The 25110-nt window shown below is 40.2% G+C and overlaps 1 protein-coding gene across 15 annotated transcripts in view; it reads right to left on the reverse strand.

Moving 5' to 3' along the window:
- Positions 1–25110, reverse strand: part of MAGI2 (membrane associated guanylate kinase, WW and PDZ domain containing 2) — a 1181180-nt gene that overhangs the window by 219459 nt on the left and 936611 nt on the right. For 11 of the 15 annotated variants that reach the window (XM_073328600.2, XM_073328598.2, XM_073328604.2 and 8 more), the window contains 3 exons: positions 18887–19008; positions 18403–18531; positions 17431–17613 (listed from right to left, as the gene is read on the reverse strand). In XM_073328600.2, the coding sequence (XP_073184701.1) occupies positions 17431–17613; positions 18403–18531; positions 18887–19008 (434 nt within the window). The remainder of the gene's footprint in view (positions 1–17430; positions 17614–18402; positions 18532–18886; positions 19009–25110) is intronic. The other 4 variants (XM_073328606.2, XM_073328617.2, XM_073328618.2 and 1 more) reach the window with 2 other exon arrangements.

The following is a 25110-nucleotide window of genomic DNA, read 5'->3' on the forward strand; positions in this document are numbered from 1 at the left end:
AGAGGTCAAATCCTCTTACTCGAGATTCCCCTGTTTCTGTATCCAATGATCACATTAACCCTTTTGGCCACAGTGTTGCACTGGGAGCTCATGTTCAGCAAATTATCCACCATGGCTCTCAAGTCCTTTTCACAGTCACGGCTTCCCAGGATAAAGGGAGATTCCTATCTCTGGCCCATCAGCGAGGTGCACCAGGGCAGCAACTGAGGCCCTCTCCTAAGCATTTCGCCCTGGCTAGATTAGGCAGCTCCCCACTCCAGCTGGCCAGCTTGTGAAAATCCCTTCCTTAGGTGCCTAATTCTCCCCATGCATTGTATGGGGAGCCAGGGCACTTGGGTCAATGCTGAAAATTCCACTAGGCAGCAGGGCCCTTAGGGGTTAGGTGGTGCAACACTGAACAGGGCATTGGCTAAGTATCTTAAAAGCACTCCTGCTCAGATCCTTAAACTCCTTTTAAAGTCAAAAGGATTGGAGGGTCTCCAGTACCTCTCAGAAGCACTTAGCACCTTCCTACACAGTCCCATGCACTAAGACCCACCCCAGTTCAGCAAGATACTTACATATGTGTGGAACTTTAAGCATGAGTAGTCCCACTGTCTTGAATCGCTGTACTTCTGTGCTTAAAGTTAACCACAGGCTTAAATATATTGCCGAACTGGGATCTAAATACTGACTTACACATTACCCCATGATATCATCGGAATTAATACTGTACTTGGTGCTAATTTATACTCTAGGAATTAACATGACAATTCTCCTGGTAATTTTTTTGGGGTGTATGTCTCAAAATTGCAAAATTTATACTGATACAGAGAAAACTTTTTGTATTAAAATTTGGTTGCATATAAAGTTGGTGGAAAACACAGAAATCAAAAAGTTTAATAATGTATTAATCTCTATTTTCTTTATGCTAATCAAACAATGCTACTTTGGTATGGTCTACACACTGACTGGTCAAAACCATATAAAGGTCGAGTAGCATAAGTTAGAACTTGGAAACAGTAACTGAACTTTTTCTTTTTTAATTAAAAAAAGAGCAACTTGGACTAGCCTTTGTAAAATCAATTTTATAATAAATGCTAAAGCAGAATGCATCATGCTTACAGCAAGTGTTTGAAATATCACACTTTTGGACTCTGATGCTGAGTAGTCCAGTGAAAAACTGCTGTTTAAAATATACTGCAAAGTTTCAAACAGATTGTGTCAGATCAGCATCTTGAATGATTAAACCAAACTTCTATGAGTAGCAATCTAATAGACGCAAAGAGAACCTAAATATCAATTATCATAAATAATGCAGAATCCAGTGATTATGTCTGAAAGTTAATCTGATTCAGACCTATTATTTAAATAAAGGTAGAAATAACACTATAAACAATTGCATCTCTTATATAATAGACAGCTACACTTCTTTATGCAGAGACCATAGATAAAATTGAGCATAATCTAGAAAATATCCTCAGCCTGATACACAGAAGACAGCTGGAATGAAACATGATACCAAATAACTTTACCAAAGAAACAGAAACCCTTTTTGAAAGTGTCATTGCTATTCTAGACTAGATTCAAAACTATTACACAAAAAGTAGGAATTTTTAATTTGTTTTCTCCCCTCTGCCCCACATTTTAAAATTAAAATTAACAGAAAAACATAAATAAGTTATCCTCGAGAATGAATCAGGCAAATATTGTTGTGTAAAATGTGTGAAAGTACAACGCTGTACAAATTTTTTATTGAATTTAACAAAAGAGTACCAAGAAAGTCACTGGTAAACTAAAGTACATAAGGTCAAATATAGGGCCAAATCCTGGTCCCACTGAGTCAATGAAAAAAGCTCCATTAGCTTCAATAGGAACAAGATTTGGGGCCTGTTCCAAAGCCAGTTAAAGTCAATAAGAGTCTTTACACTGACTCCAGTGTGCTTTGGCTCAGGCCCTTGGCCCATAGTGAAGAAAAGCCATGTGCATTGTGCATCAGGCCAAGACTCAAGTGAGAAACTTTGTGTACTCTAGCTGCAATGTAAGCTGCCTTAAAAAATACCTGAGCAGGAAGGTGTTCTTGGTATGTTTTTGCAGTGAGCACAATCCAGTGAAGTGGTTTAGATAGAATTAGATTTCAATGCTTGGGCATTGTGGTATGAGGAGATTTATGTTCTGTTAAGTTTCGACCATGGCTGGTTTTCCCATTGTGACCCACAATGCAACTGGTAGTAAAATTTGAATCATTTTGGCATATGTATGATCCTTAGGGCACCTTCTGTTTGCCAGTTTCATTGATTCAGAAATGAAGAGCCATATAAAGCACAGCTACTATGTTCATAATGGGGTCTTTCCACATGGACTTTCTGGGAGGCGATTATATTTATTAGGAATATTAATAGATTATTAAAAATTGTAGCCACAATTGGGAAGCCAGTTCAGAGACTTTGAAATGTATATTGCTGATCATATTGGTGGAATCCTATGCCTACTGAAGTTAATGGCAAAACTCTCAGTGACTTCTATGAGGCTACAATTTCACCAACTGGCTATTAAGATTGCTTAGCAAACTACTGTGTCAATGGACATAATCATTCTCAATGGAATACTGGGCTAGATGGCCCTTGGTCTGATCCAGTATGGGCATTCTTATGTTCTTATGAATTTAGCCAGGACACAGGGGAATCAAAAACTGTTAAAGATTGCTTAACAAAGAAATCACAGAAATTTAGGGCTAGAAGAGACCTCGAGAGGTCATCTTCTCCCGCCATCTGTGCTGAGGCAGGACAAAGTATACCTAGACCATCCCTGACAGGTGTTTGTCTAGCCTACTGATAACCAATGACAGGGATTCCACAACCTCCTTTGGTAATCTACTCCAGTGCTCAACTATCCTTATAGTTAGAAAGATTTTCTAATATCTAACTTAAATCTCTTCTGCTGCAGATTGAGCCAATTACTTCTTGTCCTACCTTCAGTGGACATGGAGAAAAACTGATCATTGTCTTCTTAACATATTTGAAAACTGTTATCAGTTCCCCCCTCAGTCTTAGTAATGCAAAACATGCCCATTTTTTAAAATATATAGTCAAGACCTCAGTTTTATCTCTTTTCTGAAGATGGCATCAATAAAAGCCCCTACCATGAACTGGTCTATTATTGTCTCACCAACCTCACTTCCAATACCACTTAAGAGTTCTTCGGAGGTCTCATGTCCAAGCACAGACCCAGCTAGGTCCTGCTTGGCATCTGAGAACTGATGGGTTTGCAGCACACACTGGAATGACTTCAGGCCAATAACTTCCAGCTACTGTTATCTTTTACTCACTGAAATAAACTATTTTGCTTTCGTGCGGATTGACTCTATTTGTTCCCCAGGTTACACATAATAGCACAGCAGAAGGCTCCGACCAGCACTATTAATGAATTCTCAGAGAATTCACCTAAAAAAAAAAAGAAGGCAATTTAGTTTTCTTACTGTCTCTGTCTTTGCTTCTGCAGGTACTGTCAGTTAAGCTAAATAAAGCTACAGTAGATGTGAGGTACACTGATGCTGATTGCAATCCAAGAGAGATTTATCTGAGACCAAAAGAATTTTAAAATTCCTTCCATTAGGAACTCAGATAGAATCAACTACATTCTCAGGAGTAAATGGCTGCTGCTTAATCTCACAAAATACATCTGTGTTTAAAGATCCTACACTTTACTTTTTAAATGTACTAGTCATTTTTTTTATAATGTCAGAATTATCAGTTATAATGGAATCTGGAAGGCAATTTATGTAACTGCTGCATAAAGTTTAATACTACTATCAAGCCTGTGTGAACATTGAAACTGTTATGCTGGATCAGATCTGTGGACCATCTAGGCCAGTATTCTGACTCTGACAGTGGACAATGCAAGATGCTTTAGACGAAGGGGACTCTTCTTTATAATCTCTATCAGATAGTGGCTTGCTTATTCCCTGGAGCATGAGGATTTATATCCCTAAAAATGTTTCCTCTTATCTAATATAACCATGGATGTTTCCACTGTATACCATGTGTAAAACATCAGAGTATCAAGATTAACACAATTTAGAAAGCTGACAAAGACAAAGAGCTGGTTTAGCATATGATCTAGTACAGGGGTTCTCAAATTTCATTGCATCATCGTGACCCCCTTCTAACAACAAAAATTACCACATGACCCCAGGAGGGGGGACCAAAACCTGAGCCTCAGCCCCACTGCACCAGGTAGAGGGGCCAAAGCTGAAGCCCAAGGGCTTCAGACCCAGGCGGGGGGCCTGTAACCCTTGATCTGAAGCCCTTGATCTTTGGCTTTGACCCCGGACTGTGGGGCTCGGGCTTTGGCTCTGGGTGGTGGGGCTCAGGCTTTGGCCCTGGACAGTTTCCTGGGCCCCAGCAAGTCTAACACCAGCCCTGTGACCCCATTAAAACAGGGTTCCAACTCACTTTGGGGTCCCGGCCCACAGTTTGAGAACTGCTGATCTAGTACGTCTACTTTCTTAGGTTTGCCTGTCATCAGCATATATGAACGGGAAATCTGTCCTGATATCTTGTTAGGCTAAACAACTTTAGGCTTTCTCTGAGTAATAATAAATACTAATTATTAATTATAATAAGTATTAATTATGATAATTTTTTTAAATCTCAAAGTGCTTTACAAAACTCTGAAATAATTATTCTCGTCCTTTCAGAGATGGGGAAGCTGAGGCACAGAGATGTTAAGTAACTAGCTCAGTAAAACATTTGCTAACAGGTACCACATAGTTACTGAAGAAATCACCCATTCTAAATATAAGGGGGAAATTGTCTGGAAATAGCAATTTGCATGTTAAGTCCCAAATTAGCAAAGGGACTTTAGCTCTGCCTTTACATTTGCACTCATAAACAACAATTTTGCTTGCAAATGGGTAATCTGATATTAAAACACTAACATCAAACTACTTGATTTATGTACAAAATTTCTATTTGGTTACACAAATTCAGAGGTTTTGCATACAGGTGATCACACACACAATTGCTGTAAAATGAAAAACAGCTTTGAAAGCCTTGAGCTGGACATTTCGGGTTAGTTCGTAAACGTGAAGGTCAAAAAATTGTTACATGCTAGCAGAACAAGGTTATTAAAAATATCAAATACTTAAAATACAAAATGTAATATGTGCTACTAAAATGAAAACAAAGGAAGAACGAATGCATAGAAACACAGAAGTTCAGAACTGGAAGGGACCTCAATAGGTTATCTAGTCCAGTCCCCTGCACTCAAAGCAGGACTATGTAATAACTAGACCATTCCTGACAGGTGTTTATCTAACCTGTTCTTAAAAACCTCCAGTGACTGAGAACAGACAACCTTCCTACTCATTTGTTCCAGTGCTTAACTACCCAGAAAGTTAAGAAGTTTTTCCTAATGTCCAACCTAAACCTCCCTTGCTGCAATTTAAGCCCACTGCTCAGAGGCAATGCATAGAGGGGATATGTGGGGTCAAGTGCCCCCCACCCCGCCTGATTTCTGAGAGTGCTGAGCTGCCCTTGCAGGGCTTGCTCTGCTCAGCCTGCCGGGGGAGGGAGGCTCTATCCTTCTCCTGCTGTGCCTCCCCTCTGGAACTTCCAGCTTGCTTAGCCTCTCCCCATAGGTGAGGGAGCCAGAGCCCTCAGGAAGTGGAGGCGGCTGGGAACCCCGGGGTTTGGGCAGTGATTGAAAGGGCCTGGGGGCTCCGGCAGTGGGGTTTGGGCAGCGATTTAAAGGGCCCGGAGCTCCGGCCACTGCGGGGAGCCCCAGGCCCTTTAAATTGCCGCTGGAGCACCGCTGCCAGAGCCCCGGGGTAGCGGCGGTGGCCAGGGGCTCCGGAGGGAATTTAAAGGGCCTGGGACTCCGCTGTGGTAGCAGCAGTCAGAGCCCCGGGCCCCTTAAATTGCCCCTGAGCCCTGGGGCTCCCAGCCACCTCCGCAGCTGGTATCTCCAGTGGTGATTTAAAGGGCCTGGGGATTTAAAGACCCCGCCTCTTCCAGTTGAGGCCCCCGCCCTCCTGCTCAGGACTCCGGCGTAACAGTAAATCTTTTAAATTACTTTCACCCCTGCCCCTCCCGCAGGAGCTGAGCCCGGGCAGGGAGCTGAGGGGATGGCTCTTCTCATACCAGCTAACTCCACTCAGGGTCACTGTCTATGGGGAGGTGGTGATGGCCCACCCACTCCACTCCCCGCCCAGGACCGGCTGCTGGGGACAGGTGCCAAGAAAGCCAGAAATATGCTGAGGACTGGGGGACTCCGGCGTGCACAGCCCCTATCCCTATCAAATTCTCAATCAGTTCCTACTTATTTGTCAAAATCAAATGTAGGGCAACCTCTCCCCCAGTTGCTTTCTCCACCTTCTGAAATAAAAAATTGTCTTCAATGCATTCCCAAGAATTTGTTGGATAATCTGTGCCATGCTGTATTATTTTCCTAACAGATGTCTGGATAGATGAAGCCCCCCATTACCAAAAATCCTGTGCTTTGGATGATTTTGTTAGTTGTTCATAAAAACCTCATCCACCTCTTCTTCCTGGTTAGGTAGTTTGTATCACAATGCTCACCCCCTTGTTTTTCACTTCTTTTAATCTTACCCAGAGACTTTCAGCAAGTCTGTGTCCTATTTCCAGCTCAACCTCGGTCAAGTGTATACATCTTTGATATACATGGCAACACCTCCCCTTCTCATAGAATCGTAGGACTGGAAGGGACCTTGAGAGGTCAACTAGTCCAGTCCCCTGCACTCGTGGCAGGACTAAGTATTATCTAGACCATTCCTGACAGGGGTTTGCCTAACCTGCTCTTAAAAATCCCCAATGATGGAGATTCCACAACCTCCCCAGGTAATTTATTCCAGTGCTTAACCACTCTGACAGTTAGGAAGTTTTTCCTAATATCCAATCTAAACTGCCCACTGCTTCTTGTCCTATCCTCAGAGGTTAACGAGAACAATTTTTCTCCCTCCTTCTTGCAACAACCTTTTATATACTTGAAAACTGTTATCATGTCCCCTCTCAGTCTTCTCTTCTCCAGATTAAACAAACCCAATTTTTTCAATCTTCCCTCATAGGTCATGTTTTCTAGACCTTTAAACATTTTTGTTGCTCTTCTCTGGACTTTCTCCAATTTGTCCACATCTTTCCTGAAATGTGGCACCCAGACCTGTACACAGTACTCCAGCAGAGGACTAATCAGCACAGAGTAGAGCGGAACAATTCATTCTTGTATCTTGCTTACAACACTCCTGCTAATACATCCCAGAATGCTGTTTGCTTTTTTTTTGCAAAAATGTTACACCGTAGACTCATATTAAGCTTGTGGTCCATTATGACCGCCAGATTCCTTTCCGCACTACTCCTTCCTAGGCAGTCATTTCCCATTTTGTATGTGTGCAATTGATTGTTCCTTCCTAAGTGGAGTACTTTGCATTTGTCCTTCTTGAATTTCATCCTATTTACTTCAGACCACTTCTCCAGATCATCCAGATTATTTTGAATTTTAATCCTATCCTCCAAAGCACTTGCAACCCCTCCCAGCTTGGTATCGTCTGCAAACTTTATAAATGTACTCTCTATGCCATTATCTAAATCATTGCCTGTCTTTCCTGAGCAAGTTTTACCCTTCTATACCAATATTCCAGTCATGTGTATTATCCCACCAAGTCTCTGTGAGGCCAAGTATGTCACAGTTGTGAGTATTCACTAGTATTTGTAGTTCTTTCTGCTTATTGCTCATAGTTCATACATTGGTATACAGACATCTAAGATACTGATTTGATTTCCCCTCTACGTTCCCTCTTGTCTCTCCTTTGTCACTGCTATAATTGTCCATGGTCATTCCAGATTCTGACCCTTCTCCCAGGTCTCCATGTTTTTGACTTAACTGTGGGCTTTTGTTTCCTGCCCCCCCGTCAAACTTACTTGAAAGCCCTCCTCACAAGGCATTAGTGATGATATTGAAAAAGATAGGTTAGATTATTAAATTTGATATTACATTATAAAGTTCTCCTTTTCCCTGGCATCACACTACATAGAAACCAGCTTCTTTCCCACTTCTGGATAGTTCTTGTTGTTAAGCAAAAACACACTCTTTGTCAATATTCTTGAATGAAAGAGTAGATTAGATGATGATGACTACTACTATTTTCACCAGACATTTTTGCTTGTTCAGACAAATAAAGCCAGATAATGTGAGAGAGACATCAATGACATTTCATACAAGAAAATTGGTGCTGCAACTGGAGCACTTCTGGTAACTACAGAGTTCAATGAGCTCTGCTTATAATGGAACTGGCAACTTCTAAAACTTGCTAAACTTGACCTGATAAAGGCGAGGTTGTACAATAATGTATTTATCTTCCGTTGAGCTAAGTTAAATCTCTTGACCTAGGAGTCTGCAGATATATTATCATTATTTCAGATGGAGGAGTTAAGCTAATGGATTTATGAGAGCTGTATTTCTTCATGCACTGGCATTCCATATGACAATATGAACAGCCAAATGGGACAAAATTGTCTTAATATAACCATGTATCTCTATTTGCTAGAAAAAGGAACACACTGTTATCCTCTAAGAAAAGCCTAACAATTTCAAGAGCTCTAATTTTGCTTTGTAGAATGTGAAACAAAAATAGCTTATCACATGTTTTTCATTTATGCTTTTGGCACTTATGGACATTTTTTTCATGATGCCTGACCTTTAGTTAGGCCTAGGAATTTATGGCTACATATTGCCCTTTATGAGAATTTATGCTGACATTGGAAATAAGAGAGTGGAAGTTAAAACTCTCACTAATGTAGCTAAGTGTAAATTACTACCCATCTGTGAAAGGTTATTTTGAGGAAATTAAGCACAGAAAAATATGTATGAAAGAGAGGATGCATATTATATAATGGTCCATATTTCAAATCCTATCTGTGCTTTATCACATTTGCCATTTTAATTCTTAATTTATCATATTTTACAGTGTAGTGGCTCTAAATATGCAATTATCTTGTACTTTGGTGAGGATAAGGGACCTATAATCAATAACAGTATGTCTCCATTAGCTTTGATGGTAGAGGCCTGTGTTCTTGATACTGAAAGACCAGGCTTGTTGTACAAGCTCCGTTATCTCTGTAATTTATATAACAGTGTCAATTATTCACAGCAAATGAATCATTTCAGTTTGACGTGTCCTCCTCCTGGGATTTCTGTCCTGGATCTCTTTGTTTGTACTATAGTCTCTGTTCCCAGTCAAGAAAGGTTCACTGATTTACTTGCAAACACCTTTGGTTTCTAGGCTGCATGAAAACATCTCATCATAACAGAATGAAGGGGGCCAGAGGTGAAGCAGCTAGAAACACAGATAATAAATGCATTACACTGGTGGGCAATCATGGGTACACATATTCATACAACACAGTCAGGAGACCATATATGCAACTTCTCAGTCTCTGTAAACCAAGTTTCCATAGAGAGAGCTGAAAGAGTAGCTCTAATAGATTAGCCAGTAGATGTAACATATATTATACACATGTACCATATATTATACACATGATCACACACCTGCTCATGTGTATAATATATGTTACCTCCGGTGGAGGGCAGTGCTATATATAGTCTCATAAACCAGTGCATTACACATTCAGTGAATTTTACGCCCCTGAAATGTGAGTGTCCCAAGTCACAGTTTGCCAACCCTAGGGCCAACTGTGCAGCATTATCTGTGCAGCACCTGGTTCAGAACAAAAATACTTGCCACAAACTATGCCTACTATGAGCTATCTCATATTTCTAATCATATCTTTTATCACATGAAATGAAGGAAGAACATTCTGCCTCTCCAGAGCCCCATGACATTTCTACATGTTAACATGGCAATGGAAGAAAACAAAATAAAAATGTTGGGTTTAATGTTCCTGTTGCTCACAATACAGGGCAGAAATTGAATCACTTATGCTATTAAATCTTGAATTCAGTGGCTATTTCATATCGCCCAGAATTCAGTATTATAAAGATGGCTCTTAAAATAGCTACATTAGAAAAAGGCTAGTAGCTATTTAAATGGTCAATTTAAATTAGGTCTTGTTTTGCTGTTTCTCGGATGGTTTACAAATCCACATATGGGAGCATTTAGTTGGGCAAATAGCTTGCAAAATACTTAGGATCAGACAGTCTTTTGACGCTTTATAAAGATGGTAAGAATGAATCAATGTACAGCTGCTTTGATGGATTAAAGTGAATGAAAACACTACAGCATCTTGAATTATGGGGTTAAATTAAGATTAAAGCCAGAGTCAGAGTCCATTCAATTCCATTTGTGCTTGTAAAGAAAAAATAAAATCATCCAAATGAAGTCAGACAGTGTGTGTGAGGTAGAGACATTAAGCTCCTGGGTAAAATTTGCTACAGAGCATCAGTGACTTAAAAATCCAAATCCTGTTTCTAAAAGTGACTTAGACACTTAGGAGTTTAAGTTTCATTGAAATTCAATAGAAATTAGGCCCCTAAGTGTCTGAGTCACTTTTTAAAATGGGAGTTAGACACCTAAATACCTTGGAGGATCTCGGCCCAAAGCAAATGTTTTTTCGACAAACTACCTTTATGCAAGACATTAATAAAAACCAGACTTAATTCCAAATGACTGAGAGCATTAAGAAAACTAAGTTAACAGCTCTCTTGCTGTTTTTACTGGTGATCAGACTGGAAAGGAGGGGAATCAGGGAGGACTGGGAGCTTGGAACTAAATGCACAGGTGACTCAGATAAGAGCAGCGCTGGGAGAGTCTGGAATGGATTAGGAGAAGGGCAGAGATGGGAGCAGGATGCATCAGAGAAGAGGGCAGGGAGGAGATCCATACCTAAAGAAAAAAGAATGGAGAGAGAAAGGAGACACACATATGGAGAGTTTAGAGGAGAAACTGGGTAAATTTCTGGCTCCACTGAAGTCCATGGCAAAACTCTGGTTGACTTCAACAGGGAGAAAGGCAGAGACACAGAAGAGAGAAAGAAAGCATGTAGATATAAGAACACAAACAGATTGTCACAGTCAGGTGATTGGCAGTCAGACCTAGTAGTCAGAGACAGAGTTCACAGTCATGAGATAGCAGTCAAGAGTTGGCTGGGTCAGGATTCCAAGGGGTCAGAGGCAACAGGCAAACTGGAGATCAGAACCACGAGTCCAATTTCAGGAGTCATGCTGGGTAGGAATGCCAAGAAATTAAGCCATGGCAAGAAGCACAAGGCAATCCAGAAGCACACAGTCCAGAGCAGGGTGGAGCCCAGTTGTTCAGACAGCTTCCTGTTTCTGCTGCTGGCTTAAGTAGGGCTAGCAAGCCAATCAACCACTCTACTACTCCACCAATCAGATCTCAGGGCAGAGCCTCACACTGGGCCTGGGCTTTGTAGGTCCCAGGTAAGCAATTGTCAGCTGGCTGCTGGAGGAGGGTTGGAGTGTTGCTGTTCCCATGAATCCTGTGGACCCAGGATTGAGACCCATGGATCATGACACAAATTTACGTTTGGTAATGTTTGGGGATTTAGTCACAGGGGGCTGAATACTCAAAACCAATAGAAGTTAGGAGCCTAACTCCTTTTGAGTATTCAGCCCAGGGTTGGCTACATGTACCTTAAATAGGTTATGTGAAGGGCTAATAATAGATATTTTGTTTTGCTCCCCCCCGCCCCCCTAGTAACTTAAATATTGTCACTAGAAATGGGCCCCAAACAAAACCCTAGGGAATGGTGTTTAGATACTAATCTAGACCCAAACAACATGTCTGGCCCATATCTCTGTAACACACTGGTCCAAAACCTCACATCTGGACAATCACAAACTGTGTGATGTTTGAAATCCAGATCCAAGTTTTGCAACTCAGGTCTATATCTGGCCTAGTTTTCACAAAATGCACAAGATGTAGCAATCTTCTTGGTACTGAGAAAATAAAAAAAGTATGAAGAAAATGTAATAAAAACAGAAACCACAAGAGGATTTGAATTCAATAATTTTGAAATAAAAGCAGACACTTTATCCAGAGTCTTGGTTAACTCATTGGGAATTTACAGTTATTATTTTCGCCACTGGAGAGAGCTCACATTGTATAAAGGCAATAGAAACATTGAGACGTATAAAGAAAAATTAATTCAAGAGAGATGAACACAAAGACTATAAAGTTCAAACAAAGTGCATCTTCTCCCTCAGGTCATATTACTAATATCTGGTCCCATGCAAAGTTTAATGAACAGCATACTTTAAAAAAATGAAAGTGAACAAGATAAGATCTTCTTCATAGTATACAGGGCTTTATTAACATTATTTTATATGTAATTATTTATCACATAACTTTTTGCAGGATTGCCAATCTCAAGCATTCAAAGTCATGAGGCAGGCCCTGAAAAATGAAGAGATTGGCTAAAAAAAAAAGAGAGATTTTTAAAACTAAATTTGGTAGTCTCTTTGTTTACTTTCTGGTTATTGAGCCTTTAGGGTGCAATCTGGTCACATTTTCAAGCAGTTCTCTGCAAACAAGAGGGCTAGAAACTCACTTCTTTAAGGGGAAAGCTGAGGTTCTCAAGTAATCACTTGACTCCAGGAGATGTATCTTTAAGAATGCCAAATATCTAGAGATTCATAATAAAATTGTGAGAGTTGGCAACAGTATGTATCAAAGGTAGTAAGTCAGGTAAAATAATAAAATTTATGTTTCCTTTTATCTCATAAATCCTGAGCTTTTGGGTTTAGTCACATGGTAGGCAGGGTTTTTGCGGGGAAGGACAGGCATGTCTCAATGGCCACTAATCCAATGAGTGGCCTGACATAACATTCCTAGATCCTAGTTTTACTTATTCAAAGTGGTAGGTGCACTGAATTTGCATAATTGTCCATCTTCCACTGTCAGCCTATTTGCAGTGAGGAGCTGACAGATGTCATCATGGAGGGCAAATGTCAAGCTTCAGTAGCAGGGAGGCCGTACATGGGCTTCCTTGCTAGGGCATATTTCATCCCAAAACAATAAAGATCCAGCACCTATTATTGCTGCAGCAATTACAAATCTTCAATTTCGCAAGAATCTTGATTTTGTATGGATAGTAATAACAATGGTCCCCTTGAGATAGGCACAGTTATTACTGTGACACAAGAGGCAAGAAAAGTGTATCATAGGAGGTGCTATTTTTTAGAAACACACGAGAAAAGTACATTTGTATAAAACGCCTTATTTTTCATCCAACAATACTTATTTAACTTACAAAGTAGATTTGTGTCTCTAATGGTTTAGAAACACAGGATGATTTAAAATAATAGGTAAGCGAACAATCTATTTTCTGAAATGGCTCCAAGAAGGACTATTTGGCAGACCATGAAGTGCAACATATCTGAAGGTGAGCAGACTGTGAAAAGAGTTTCTGAGGAACAGGAAGCACAGTTTAGGAAACATGCAAAGGAGTGGGAATGAGGAAATTGGGTTATTTGCTACAGACTTGTTTTATAAACCTTATGTTTTTTAAATATCCCTGTTTCTCAGTTTACCCATTTATAATACGAAAATAACAACACATGCCTACCTCACAGGGATGTTGTTTGAGGCAAAATTCATTAACCTGAAACTCTTGGTTTATTTTACTCACGTGATAACCTGATATTCAGGGAACTGCAGGGAGTCTACTAAGGACAGAATTTAGCTCAGTATGTAATTTAATAATACACATATCAGGTTTATTAGAATAATAATTCTGTGTTTTGAAATTCTCTCTCACCTTTAATTCTTACTTTCCTTGCATTTGTGGTTTTCACTAAAATCTTCAGTATTATTTTAATGTAAGTTTTAAAAAAATATTTCTTCATAAATACCCATCTGAATAAATGTGTTAATGGCTTATGCTAGACAATCCGTTTCACCTTGTATTTAGCAGTGACATTCTAAGTACGTTTCCCAGACCTGAAGACAAGTTCTGTGTAAGCTTTAAAAGCTTGTATCTTTCACCCATAGAAGTTTATCCACTGAAATATATTACTTCACCCACCCTGCCTCTCAATAAATGACCACAATAACAACTATCAACGTTACAACAGACCAATCATGCAGTTTCAGTATCAGGTTCTAGTTTAGTTGAAAAGACACTCAACCATTCCACTCAGATTATTTCAAAGGAATCCTGCTTTGAGTTCTTAATCAAAGTATGCTGGGTCATAACAACCTGGGAAGCCCTCTGCTGCAAATTAGGCAACATGAAGATCAAGGCACTGTTCAAGAGCAATTGATTGGTTTTACTGTTAACAGGATTCATTAGTCTCTTCTCAGCAGGTCTCTGTTGCACCATTTCTTCTACTAATTAGCTTCTTGAATTTTAACCTTGTGTACCAAATTGCACTTTGAGGTTGACATCAACAATGCGACTAAAGTTCAAGCTGATAGAACACTTATAAGATTTTACAAAAAAGAAATCTATATTTTAATTTTTGTTATATCTGCCACTTTTTACTTGGCATCAGAAACCTTCCACCATTTTAATGGCATGTTTTGTGCAAGAAGGGCATTTTAAAAACAGTAAAATTCAGAACATCCACAATTCCTACTTACATCTGGTCTTACAGAAGTTTATTTGGCCTTACAGCGCCAGCAGTAGTTCTAGGTGGTGTATCCTGACATGTTATGGTCCTGGTTATTCCCTCCCCCACAAAAATCTGCAGAAATGAGGATTGAGGGAGTAAATCTGCAAGGATCCCCACACGTTGTTCTCTATGAGTGTGCACATGGGGCTTTTCCCAACCATAGATTAGGCTACCCCTATGACTCTGGTTTCAGTTGGGGGCCCCCCGCAAAGATAACATAGCCCCAGATTTTATTATCTTTTCTCTAAAAATCTCTGTCAGGATGGAGGGAGAAAGACGTATGTGTCCATCAGCCTGACCAGTCTCCACCCCCTACCTCGAAAAAGATCCTAGGGCTAGGGAACACCATCTGCAGGGCATGGAGGTAGGGTGCCAGCTGACCCCACCATCCATGGAGGATGAGGAAAAGCACATAGAAGGATTCCTTCCATATATGGATCTGAGATGATCTTGTAAGCCTTTACTACAAATAGATGTAAGCAGGGTCTGCTGAATTCTTCCCTGATAGCTAGCAGGGAGGGGAAGAGACTTCTAGAGCAAACTGTATTTACATGAACACACCTACTCTGCTTAAATATCCAGCAGATAGAGTGGTGTGTTGCTCAAATAATCAACTTTGGCTGGTGTTGTGTTAAAAATCACTTTAGTACTGAATGCAGGGGTAGTGAAATGCTGTTACCAATGTTGTTGGCATTATTGTATGAATACAGGAAAGCAGGACCCTCAGCTGAAAGGACTTTGTTAAGCCAGGTGCTTGAATGCCAGAGTCCTGTGAAAGTAAGAGGGGTGGGGACAGGTGTCCCAGACAGGATGTGTAGACCCTCCCACAAGGGTCCTCCCTGGACTGGTTTAACCTGTTCCCCCACACTGTTCAAATAAAGAGCTATATAAGCTTCCTTGGGAGCCTCTTTGTTATTTTAAATGCTCATTCAGAGCTGAGATCAGTTGTGGTTGGATTGTGTTTCTGCCAAGCCTGCTAAGAGCTAAACATCACTGAGAGCTGAAATCATGTTGAGATGGGTAAGTGTTTCTGTGCAGCCTCCAAAGAGCTGAAAATTACTAAAAGACTGATGTGCAGAGGTCACAGCAGAGAGGCAGGTGGCAGCAGATGGTGACTGACAGTCAGCTGGCAAATGAGTGGGTGGTGAGGTAGTGAGCAGAATGAGCGGCGGGGGGACGGCCAGGCAGAGAGGAGCAGCAACGGCTGGCAGGTGGCCAGGTGGCACAGCGAGTGGCCAGCAGGGTGGCAAGCGAGTGTCTGAGCAGCGGAGCAAGTTAGGTGCCTCCTTACCCCACCCCCAGCTAGGGTGGGAGGTGAACTCTTCAAATGCACCTCTGAACCCTTTGTTTGCACTGACCAAAGACGGCAACTGTGAGTGGGGTACAGAGAAGAGGGCACGTTAAAGGGACTTTTGGGCTCCTGGGCTTAAGAACCCAAGGGGAAAAGGACACTGCCCAACTTACTTGGAGGGTGGGTCTTTGGCTTATGGTTTATGAACCCTGTTTGCAGTGTTTTCCCAAATTAACGCTGAGTTACTTCCCTCCTTTTACTGAAAGTTTCTTTTCTACACTCGGACTCTTGCTTGCAGGTGAGAAAGTATTGCCTCTCTGAGGCGACCAGGTGTGGGGTTTCAGAGTAGCAGTCATATTAGTCTGTATTCGCAAAAAGAAAAGGAGTACTTGTGGCACCTCAGAGACTAACCAATTTATTTGAGCATAAGCTTTCGTGAGCTACAGCTCACTTCAATGCGATGAAGTGAGCTGTAGCTCACGAAAGCTTATGCTCAAATAAATTGGTTAGTCTCTGAGGTGCCACAAGTACTCCTTTTCAGGTGTGGTGTGTAATTTTCCCATGTTACTGGGTGGGGGCTCAAGCTGGTTCTGTGTTGTATCGATGGAAAGGAACCCCTAGATATTGAACCCAGCCCTGTTGCTGCTGGCTCCACCTGGCAGAAGGGTTACATAGTCTTTACCCAGATAAGCAGAATCAAACTTAATTTGACTATTTTAAAATATAGTCCTTCCTCCAGAAAAGTCTGAGTCTGTGGCCTCTGTCTCTACAGGCACGGAATCCGCACAGGTAATCTGAGCATGTGTTGAGAAGAGCATCACATCTGAGATCTGCTCTGCAGATGTGAGAGAATTTTACCCTAAATAAATAAAAGTTTGCTTCAGAGATCTTCATCATATCTGATCTTTATCATATCATATGATCTTCATCATTTGTGAAGAAAAAATAAAAGTTTTCCTTTCATTTTTAGAAAGCAATACTCCAGGGAAATACTTCCCTTGGGAAATATTCTCTGAGGCAGAAATATTCTTCTTGTCCCAGAGGTGGATGAAGTTTTTGTCTAAAAATCTTTTTTGGGGTAAAAAATGTAGATTTGGTAAGTCCAAAACATTTTGCAAATGTGTGTCAGTTTTGCCAAATTGTTTGTGTCAAAACAAAACCTTTTTTTTTGAAAAAAAAATCAGAATATTTTGGTTTTTCTATTTCAAATGACTTTTCATTTTGAAATTTCCTTCAATTTTATTAAAAGAAACAGTAAACCCTTTTAAAAACCTCTCAACATTCAAATGAAATGTTTCATTTGACCAAAACCAATTTTTTCTAACTTTTTGATTTACCAACATTTTAAAAACCTTTGTTCTAGGTTGACCTGAAGTGATTATTATTTTTCAGAATGGCCAGCAACCCAAAAAACTAGTTATTCACACAGCTCTACTTGCACCATTCAGAATGACAGCACGAACACACCTGCTTATTTCTGCACTTAAGAAAAATGCTGCTCAAAAATCTAAGGCTGAAGTCTGATAATTATATCAAGGAACCAACTTAATCACCTGTTTCCATTTTGCCATCCTGTGCTGCAGGCCCATCAGGAATTACACTCTTCACCTGTAGAAACTCATCTGGCTCGTCCCCACCAATGATGGTAAATCCAAAGCCCATGTTGCTCTTCTTGAGAGTTGTGCTGAGGAAAATTCCCTTCAGTTGTGATGCATCACGGGTGAAGAGTGGTTTTTCTACATCAGTCAACACAAACAAAAAGAAAATAGTTCCAGTCAAGTCATAATATAACACAGAGTCACAAACAAAAGAGAAGAGAAGCAGCAGCAATAGTAGGTGGCAGTGTGGCATTTTGATATTAAAGGAAATAAAGAGTGTAAGCATTCCAGGAGAAATAAACACATTAGTGAGTCCTTATTTTACATTAATACAAAACCAACTAAGGAGGACTTTTCTATCTATGGCAGATCAGTCTTGGGGGTGGAAGGGCTAGGAATGCTCTTTGATAAGCACTGAAGCAAATGCTCTTGGAAATAAGTTTAGAGATAGATTGTTGTGTAGCTAAAATATTTACACAGTGATAAAAATAATATGCAAGGTAACTTTGAACTCTTAAAAATTATTCCTAGCCTATCAATTCAGTTTTGTATACCAAATAATTTATAATTAGTTTCCCCTCACGCCCCCAATAACAAAAAATATCCATTTATATCAGTGATTCAGACAAAAGGGTAAATTCCAGATAATCTTCTCACCCCAGACAAATGGAATTTCAGTTTCTGACAAATGACATTTACAATCGGTGTGACAGTTCAGTGACCTTTACAACTGTTTTCAATGTGCGTCAGTGTAAAGTGTGAAAATTACCATCAGGCAAGAATAAGCCTCACCTGGCTTCCAGTGACTCTCTTCTGTGCTTTATTTTGCGAAAAAAGGTATGAGAAAGGTGAAAAGGTTTGTGACTTAACTTATCTCTCTACTTCTACAACAGTGCAGCTTGGCTAACAAGCAGCACTTGGACATACCATACAGACTGTACATTCCAGCATTGTCCCGCCGACACTGAGACAGATCATTCACACTGCGAGACCTCTGAGGAGCAGGATGCGGGTGAACGTGTTTAGGCCTAGGTAATGTTGATGAGGCGCTTTCTACTGTTACAAAGGAGAACAAGCCTCATTCTTTGGCTATAACCTTATGTCAAAACTTACTCATCTATCAATATTGACTTTTGCTAATACATTTCTTTCTAAGTGCAATCATTTTCACATTATCAAGATTCAGTGTTCTTGTAAACTCCTACAGCAATAGTGTCTGAGGCGTCAATTTAAATGATGTTTGCTAGATAGGTTATCTTAGAAACATACTGAACACCAATTAATGCTAATTCATAGAAGATACAATTAATTATTAATTAATTGTATTTTAACCAGACTATGTTAAATCATTGTCATAACACCAGGAAAGTACAGCAATTATTTTCTTCTTAAATCTGACATGGTACTGTACCTCGGAAACCTGGGGCCTGCATAGGCTTTGTTCCAAGTTCTGCGTTGGGCATGTTATGCTGCTGTAGCTTCCTTTTTGCTTCTAGGACAGGATTTTCAAATTGTGTTCTTCTATTTATGTGGCTGAAAAAAATTGGTAATGATTAAAAATTGAGTCCATTTTGTGAAAAATTATTATTTACTTCATGGGATCATCATCATGTGGGTTACCTGTATGTGCAACCCTTACACCAGCTTAAAAAACTCACACAAGTAGTCCTGTTGTAGTGAATGAGAATATACGAGTTAGTGCTCATCAGTGCAAGTAAGGGATGCACAAATTAGCTCATAGCGGAAATAATTGGGAAGTAGAACAGATCAGGAATTTTTCAACAAAACTCTTTTTCTTTGGAAAATACCAATTGGTTACAACTGAAACTGTTCACGGGAAAGGGTCAGTTCTGACAATTTCTCAGTTCAAACATTTTTGGAGAAAAGTTTTGAAAAGATCAAAATGTCCTGTTTCAACATTTTCAAAATGATTTTTTAAAATAATTATAGTAAAACAAATTGAAACAATAAAAAAGGCCAAAAGTAAAACAAAAATTTCAATAATGTCATAAAAAACATAATGTCGCAAATTAACCTAAATTAAAAAAAGATATTGTTCATCTTTGAAAATTTGAGATTCTTTCTCTCAATTTATGATAGGAAAATTTTTCATAAACTTTAAATTTTTCTCTGATTGGTAAAACTGTTTCTTTCCCAGATCCATTTGGAAGTTCTCTGTCCTTTCAACTTCTTGCACTCTGCTGTAAATGTAAAGTGCCAATTAGGGCTGTTGATTAATAGCAGTTAACTCATGTGATTAACTCAAAAAAATTAGTTGCAATTAAAAAAATTAATCACTATTAATCGTGGCTTTAATTGCACTGTTAAACAATAGAATACCAATTGAAATTTATTAAATATTTTGGATCATTTTCTACATTTTTGTACACGTATTCTGTGTTGTAATTGCGCATATTATTTTTATTACAATATTTGCATTGTAAAAATGATAAACAAAAGAAATAGTATTTTTCAATTCACCTCATACAAGTACTGTAGTGCAATCTCTTTGTCATAAAAGTGCAATTTACAAATGTAGATTTTTTTTGTTACATAACTGCACTCAAAAACAAAACAATGTAAAACTTCAGAGCCTACAAGTCCACACAGTCCTACTTCAGATTGACAAACAAGTTTGTTTACATTTACAGGAGACAATGCTGCTCTCTTCTTATTTACAATGTCACCAGAAAGTGAGAACAGGCATTTGCATGGCACTTCTGTAGCTGGCATTGCAAGGTATTTACGTGCCAGATATGCTAAACAATTGTATGGCCCTTCATGCTTCGGCCACCATTCCAGAGGACATGCTTCCATGCTGATGATGCTCATTAAAAAAGAATGCGTTAATTAAATTTGTGACTGAACTCCTTGGGGAAGAATTGTATGTCCCTTGCTCTGTTTTACCTGCATTCTGCCATATATTTCATGTTATAGCTGTCTCGGATGATGACGCAACACATGTTCATTTTACGAACACTGTCACTGTAGTTTTCACGAAATGCTAAGAAGGTACCAATGTGAGATTTCTAACCGACCCAAGGTTTAAGAATCTGAAGTGCCTTCCAAAATCTGAGAGGGACGAGGTGTTGAGCATGCTTTCAGAAGTCTTAAACAAGCACCACTGATGAGGAAACCTCAAAACCCGAACTACCAAAAAAGAAAATCAACCCTTTTGCTGGTGGGATCTGACTCAGATGATGAAAATGAACATGCATTAGTCTGCATTGCTTTGGATTGTCATTGAGCAGAATCTGTCATCAGCATGGATGCATGTCCACTGGAATGGTGGTTGAAGCATGAAGGGACATATGACTCTTTAGCACATCTGGCAAGTAAATATCTTGTGACGCCAGCTACAACAGTGCCATGCAAACGCCTGTTCTCACTTTCAGGTGACACTGTAAACAAGAAGCAGGCAGCATTATCTCCTGCAAATGTAAAGAAACTTGTTTGTCTTAGCAATTGGCTGAATAAGAAGTAGGACTGAGCGGACTTACAGGCTCTACAATTTTACATTGCTTTATTTTTGAATGCAGTTTTTTTATACATAATTCTACATTTGTAAGATCATCTTTTATGATAAAGAGATTGCACCACAGTACTTGTATTAAGTGAATTGAAAAATACTATTTCTCTGGGGGTTTTTTTCAGTGCAAATACTTGTAATCAAAAATATATATAAAGTGAGCACTGTACAATTTTTATTCTGTGTTGTAATTGAAATCAACATATTTGAAAATGTAGAAAACATCCAAAAACATTTAAATAAATGGAATTTTATTATTGTTTAACCGTGCAATTAATCACGTGATTAATCACGATTATTTTAATCACGTGATTAATCACGATTAATTTTTTTAATTGCTTGACAGCCCTAGTTTCAATCTATGTGGCTATATGCTATTCTGCAGTATCACTGAAAAATACTCCAGCAACACAGGTTTTCAAGTTTTCACTATATGTGATTTCTATGCAAGAGAGAAACAGGATGGTGTTTGTGCATAGTGGTCCTGGATAAGCTGAAAACAAAATTAGCTGTTTATAATGAAATAGAAATCTTAACCCCAATAGTGACTGTTTAGGCAAATTGCTTAACAAAGTAATGGATCCATCATGTGCTGGATTCCCACAGCAGCAAACAAAATTATATTGAAGATGAAATTTTAACACTCGACTATATTTCTGTTGTATTTTATAAAAGAAAACAGGGGGGAAAGTGCAGAAACTAATTCATGTAGAGCACTGAAATGTGAAAAAATCACACTGTAATGCCACAACTTTCTCCCAATATGTAGCATTTCCCATGGCCCCTATTAGCATGTGTTTTTCTCTGATACTGTGCCTTTGATATCCCATAACTCATACATAACTTTTTCCCATACATTATATTCCAGAGCGTGTTATCAGGAGGATAATTTTTTTACTGACTAGGGAACAAATCCAGCAGGGTGGGGATCATCTCCTGTCTCATGTGGCATGCTTCTCCTGATGAAGCCAGAGGATTTGAGGGCACTCAGCATCATGCAGGTTTGGGTGATTGGTTAGATATGCATGTGAAGTTGTTGGATGTGTTGTAAATTACTGTTGCTCCAGAGAGGTAAATATTTATGCACACAGGACCAGCCTTTCAAAACAGTTCTCAGAGAGAGCTGCAGGGAATATCTGGTCTTGATTGTGGATGCTAAACACTTGAAGATCTGACCCTGAGCTCCCTTAGAATCAGGGATTGTAAAAGGTGCTGAGTGCATGTGACTTCCACTGAAGTCACCTTCATGATCCCACGCGAAGCAATTCTCTGGATCAAGGCCCTACCCTTTAGACAGTGTTATTTTAAAAAAATGAAAATATTCCAGTGTTCATTAAACCAAGGGGATAGAGGGGAAACAGCAATGTATCTTTAGGTGACCTAATATACCTGGTAATCCAAAAGGTGATGTCAGATGTTCGTCACCCAGAAAAGATTTCTATTGAAGTCAACAGGGACATTTGTTTTAAAGAGTGAAAGTGAAAAAAATTTGCCAAACTTTAAAGCTGCTATCTACATAACAAAGTCATCACTTGTAAATGTGGCTGTTAATAATAGGTAGAGCAGCAGAGTTGTGTAGTGGGTGACACTCACCTCTTGTGAGTGCCTCCTAGAGGCTGGGTGTGGTACTGCAGGCCTTTCCTGGCATCCCCTGTACGTTGTTAGCCTTGCTTGGTGGGTCTTCAGTGGTTCAGCCCTCTGGCCAAGTCACACAATCAAGGACCCCTTCCGGGAGTACTGAAGTCCAAAACAATCACAAAAGTCTTCAAATCCCCAGGCTCAAGCTGGACTCAGCTCCTCCTTCCTCAGGTGCCTTTGCTCTTCAGACCCTCCTAGGCTCCTTGGAGTCTCTCCCTGCTGAAACTGTCTGCCCTCAACAGGTTATCAGCCCCATCTCTGGGTCCTTTAAATCCAGCCCTTTGCTTGTGCTTCTAAAGAAGACTTGTGGCTTAGGTCATTTTGCTAGCGGGGATGCCCACTACTCTGGGTCCCAATTCAGGGACCCTATAAACAGCAGCCATGTACTGCTGCCTCCATTTCGCTGTGACTATTCCCTGAGACTTTTCCCACGTAGCTCCATTCTCTTCACCCTTAACTCAGGGCTGAATTTCTCAGATCCTCTCTCTCTCAGGTCCAGTAAATGCAGCCATCAACCCCTCCAGCCAGAACTGAGCACCCTTTCTTGCCCTTCAGGTCCCAGCCAGGAACTGACCTGCTAAGGCCCTGCAGCTCCTTTTATATGAGCTTGCTGGGTTCTGATTGGCCACTTCCATGCAACTTTTCTAGGCAGGACTAGAGAACCCATCTTTGCTGCTCCTTTTCTGAGGTCCAGTGTGGTAGAACCATGGGGCCTGCAGCAGGGAGCTTCAACGGGGCCAGGTGCCTGCCATCACAGTTTGGCATTAGATGGGGATGGCTCTGAGTTACTACAGAGAATTCTTTCCCAGGTATCTGGCTGGTGGGTCTTGCCAACATGCTCAGGGTTCAACTGATCACCATATTTGACATTGGGAAGAAATTTCCCCCCAGGTCAGATTGGCAAAGATCCCGGAGTTTTTTCACCTTCCTCTGCAGCCTGGTGTATGGGTCACTTGCTGGGAAAAGCTAGAGTAAATGGTGGCCTATCTGTACCTTGAAGTCTTTAAATCATTATTTGAGGATTTCAGTAACTCAGCCAGAGGTTCAGCGTCTATTACAGGAGAGGGTGGGTGAGGTTCTGTGGCCTGCAACGTGTAGGAGGTCAGACTAGAGATCACAATGGTCTCTTCTGGCCTTAAAGTCTATGAGTCACAGTGGTAAATAAGCCACAGATATCATGGTTTCTCTGTTTGTCCATGGCTTTCCTTTGTGTCCATGTCTTCAATAAAGCCCAGTGCAGAGGGGAGGCCCGGGGCTGGAGAGCAAGCCCGCCCTGGCCCGGTGAGGAAGGGCTGGCAAACAAGCCCACCCTGTATTCATCCCACTGCAGTGGCTTTTGTCCCACAGGGTTGGGCCTGGCTCCCTGCTTTGGACAATGCAAACTGGTGCATGGGGTCACAGCGCTGCACCTGTGCTGATGATATTAGTATGGAAGTCAGCTAGGAAGTGGAACTGGTAAAGGCTGATTTGACTAATGTTGCCTCAATTGCTGTTTCATTTTTCCTTAAAAAGACATCCAAATCTTTCATTTAGATACTGAAATTGTGTTTAAAACAAGTATTAATGGACATATTTGTTGAAATGAGCATCAAAATGTAAGATTTAGCTACTTTTTAAAATGAAAGAAACAGAATTGCTGAGATAACATGTTATTTTCTAACATAAGCAGTAACAGCGTGTCAGATAGAAAAGATAAAGAAATGTTGCGCAGTTGAGGCAGGATGCACAGTTTACAATAAGTACCCATCTGGTTAGTTTAGCTGTCCTATTAAGGAAACCGTGTTTGCAAATTGAGTTTCATCTTGTAGTTAATCAACCATAAAGGTAGAAATGCTCTTTTTGCGATTAGACAGCTGAAAAAGCCAGCACAGCACCATAATTCTGTGCGGGGCTGTGGAAGGAAGAAGGCTAGCGTTTAGTCTTTAAATCACAGGCTCTGTTAGAAGGTTGCACAAAAGTCTGACTCCCTCAGGGAACTGATGGGCAGGATCCCCTGGGAGAATAACATGAGGGGAAAGGAGTCCAGGAGCGCTGGCTGTATTTTAAAGAATCCTTATTGAGGTTACAGGGACAAACCATCCCAATGTGTAGAAAGAATAGTAAATATGGCAGGTGACCAGCTTAGCTTAACAGTGAAATCCTTGCTGATCTTAAACACAAAAAAGAAGCTTACAAGAAGTGGAAGATTGGACAAATGACCAGGAAAGTGTATAAAAATATTGCTTGGGCATGCAGGAGTGAAATCAGGAAGGCCAAAATCACACCTGGAGTTGCAGCTAGCAAGAGATGTTAAGAGTAACAAGACGGGTTTCTTCAGGTATGTTAGCAACAAGAAGTAAGTCAAGGAAAGTGTGGGCCCCTTACTGAATGAGGGAGGGAATCTAGTGACAGAGGATGTGGAAAAAGCTAATGTACTCAATGCTTTTTTTGCTTCTGTCTTCACAAACAAGGTCAGCTCCCAGACTGCT

The sequence above is a fragment of the Lepidochelys kempii genome, chromosome 1, assembly GCF_965140285.1.
Source record: "Lepidochelys kempii isolate rLepKem1 chromosome 1, rLepKem1.hap1, whole genome shotgun sequence".
Taxonomy (NCBI): Eukaryota; Metazoa; Chordata; order Testudines; family Cheloniidae; genus Lepidochelys; species Lepidochelys kempii.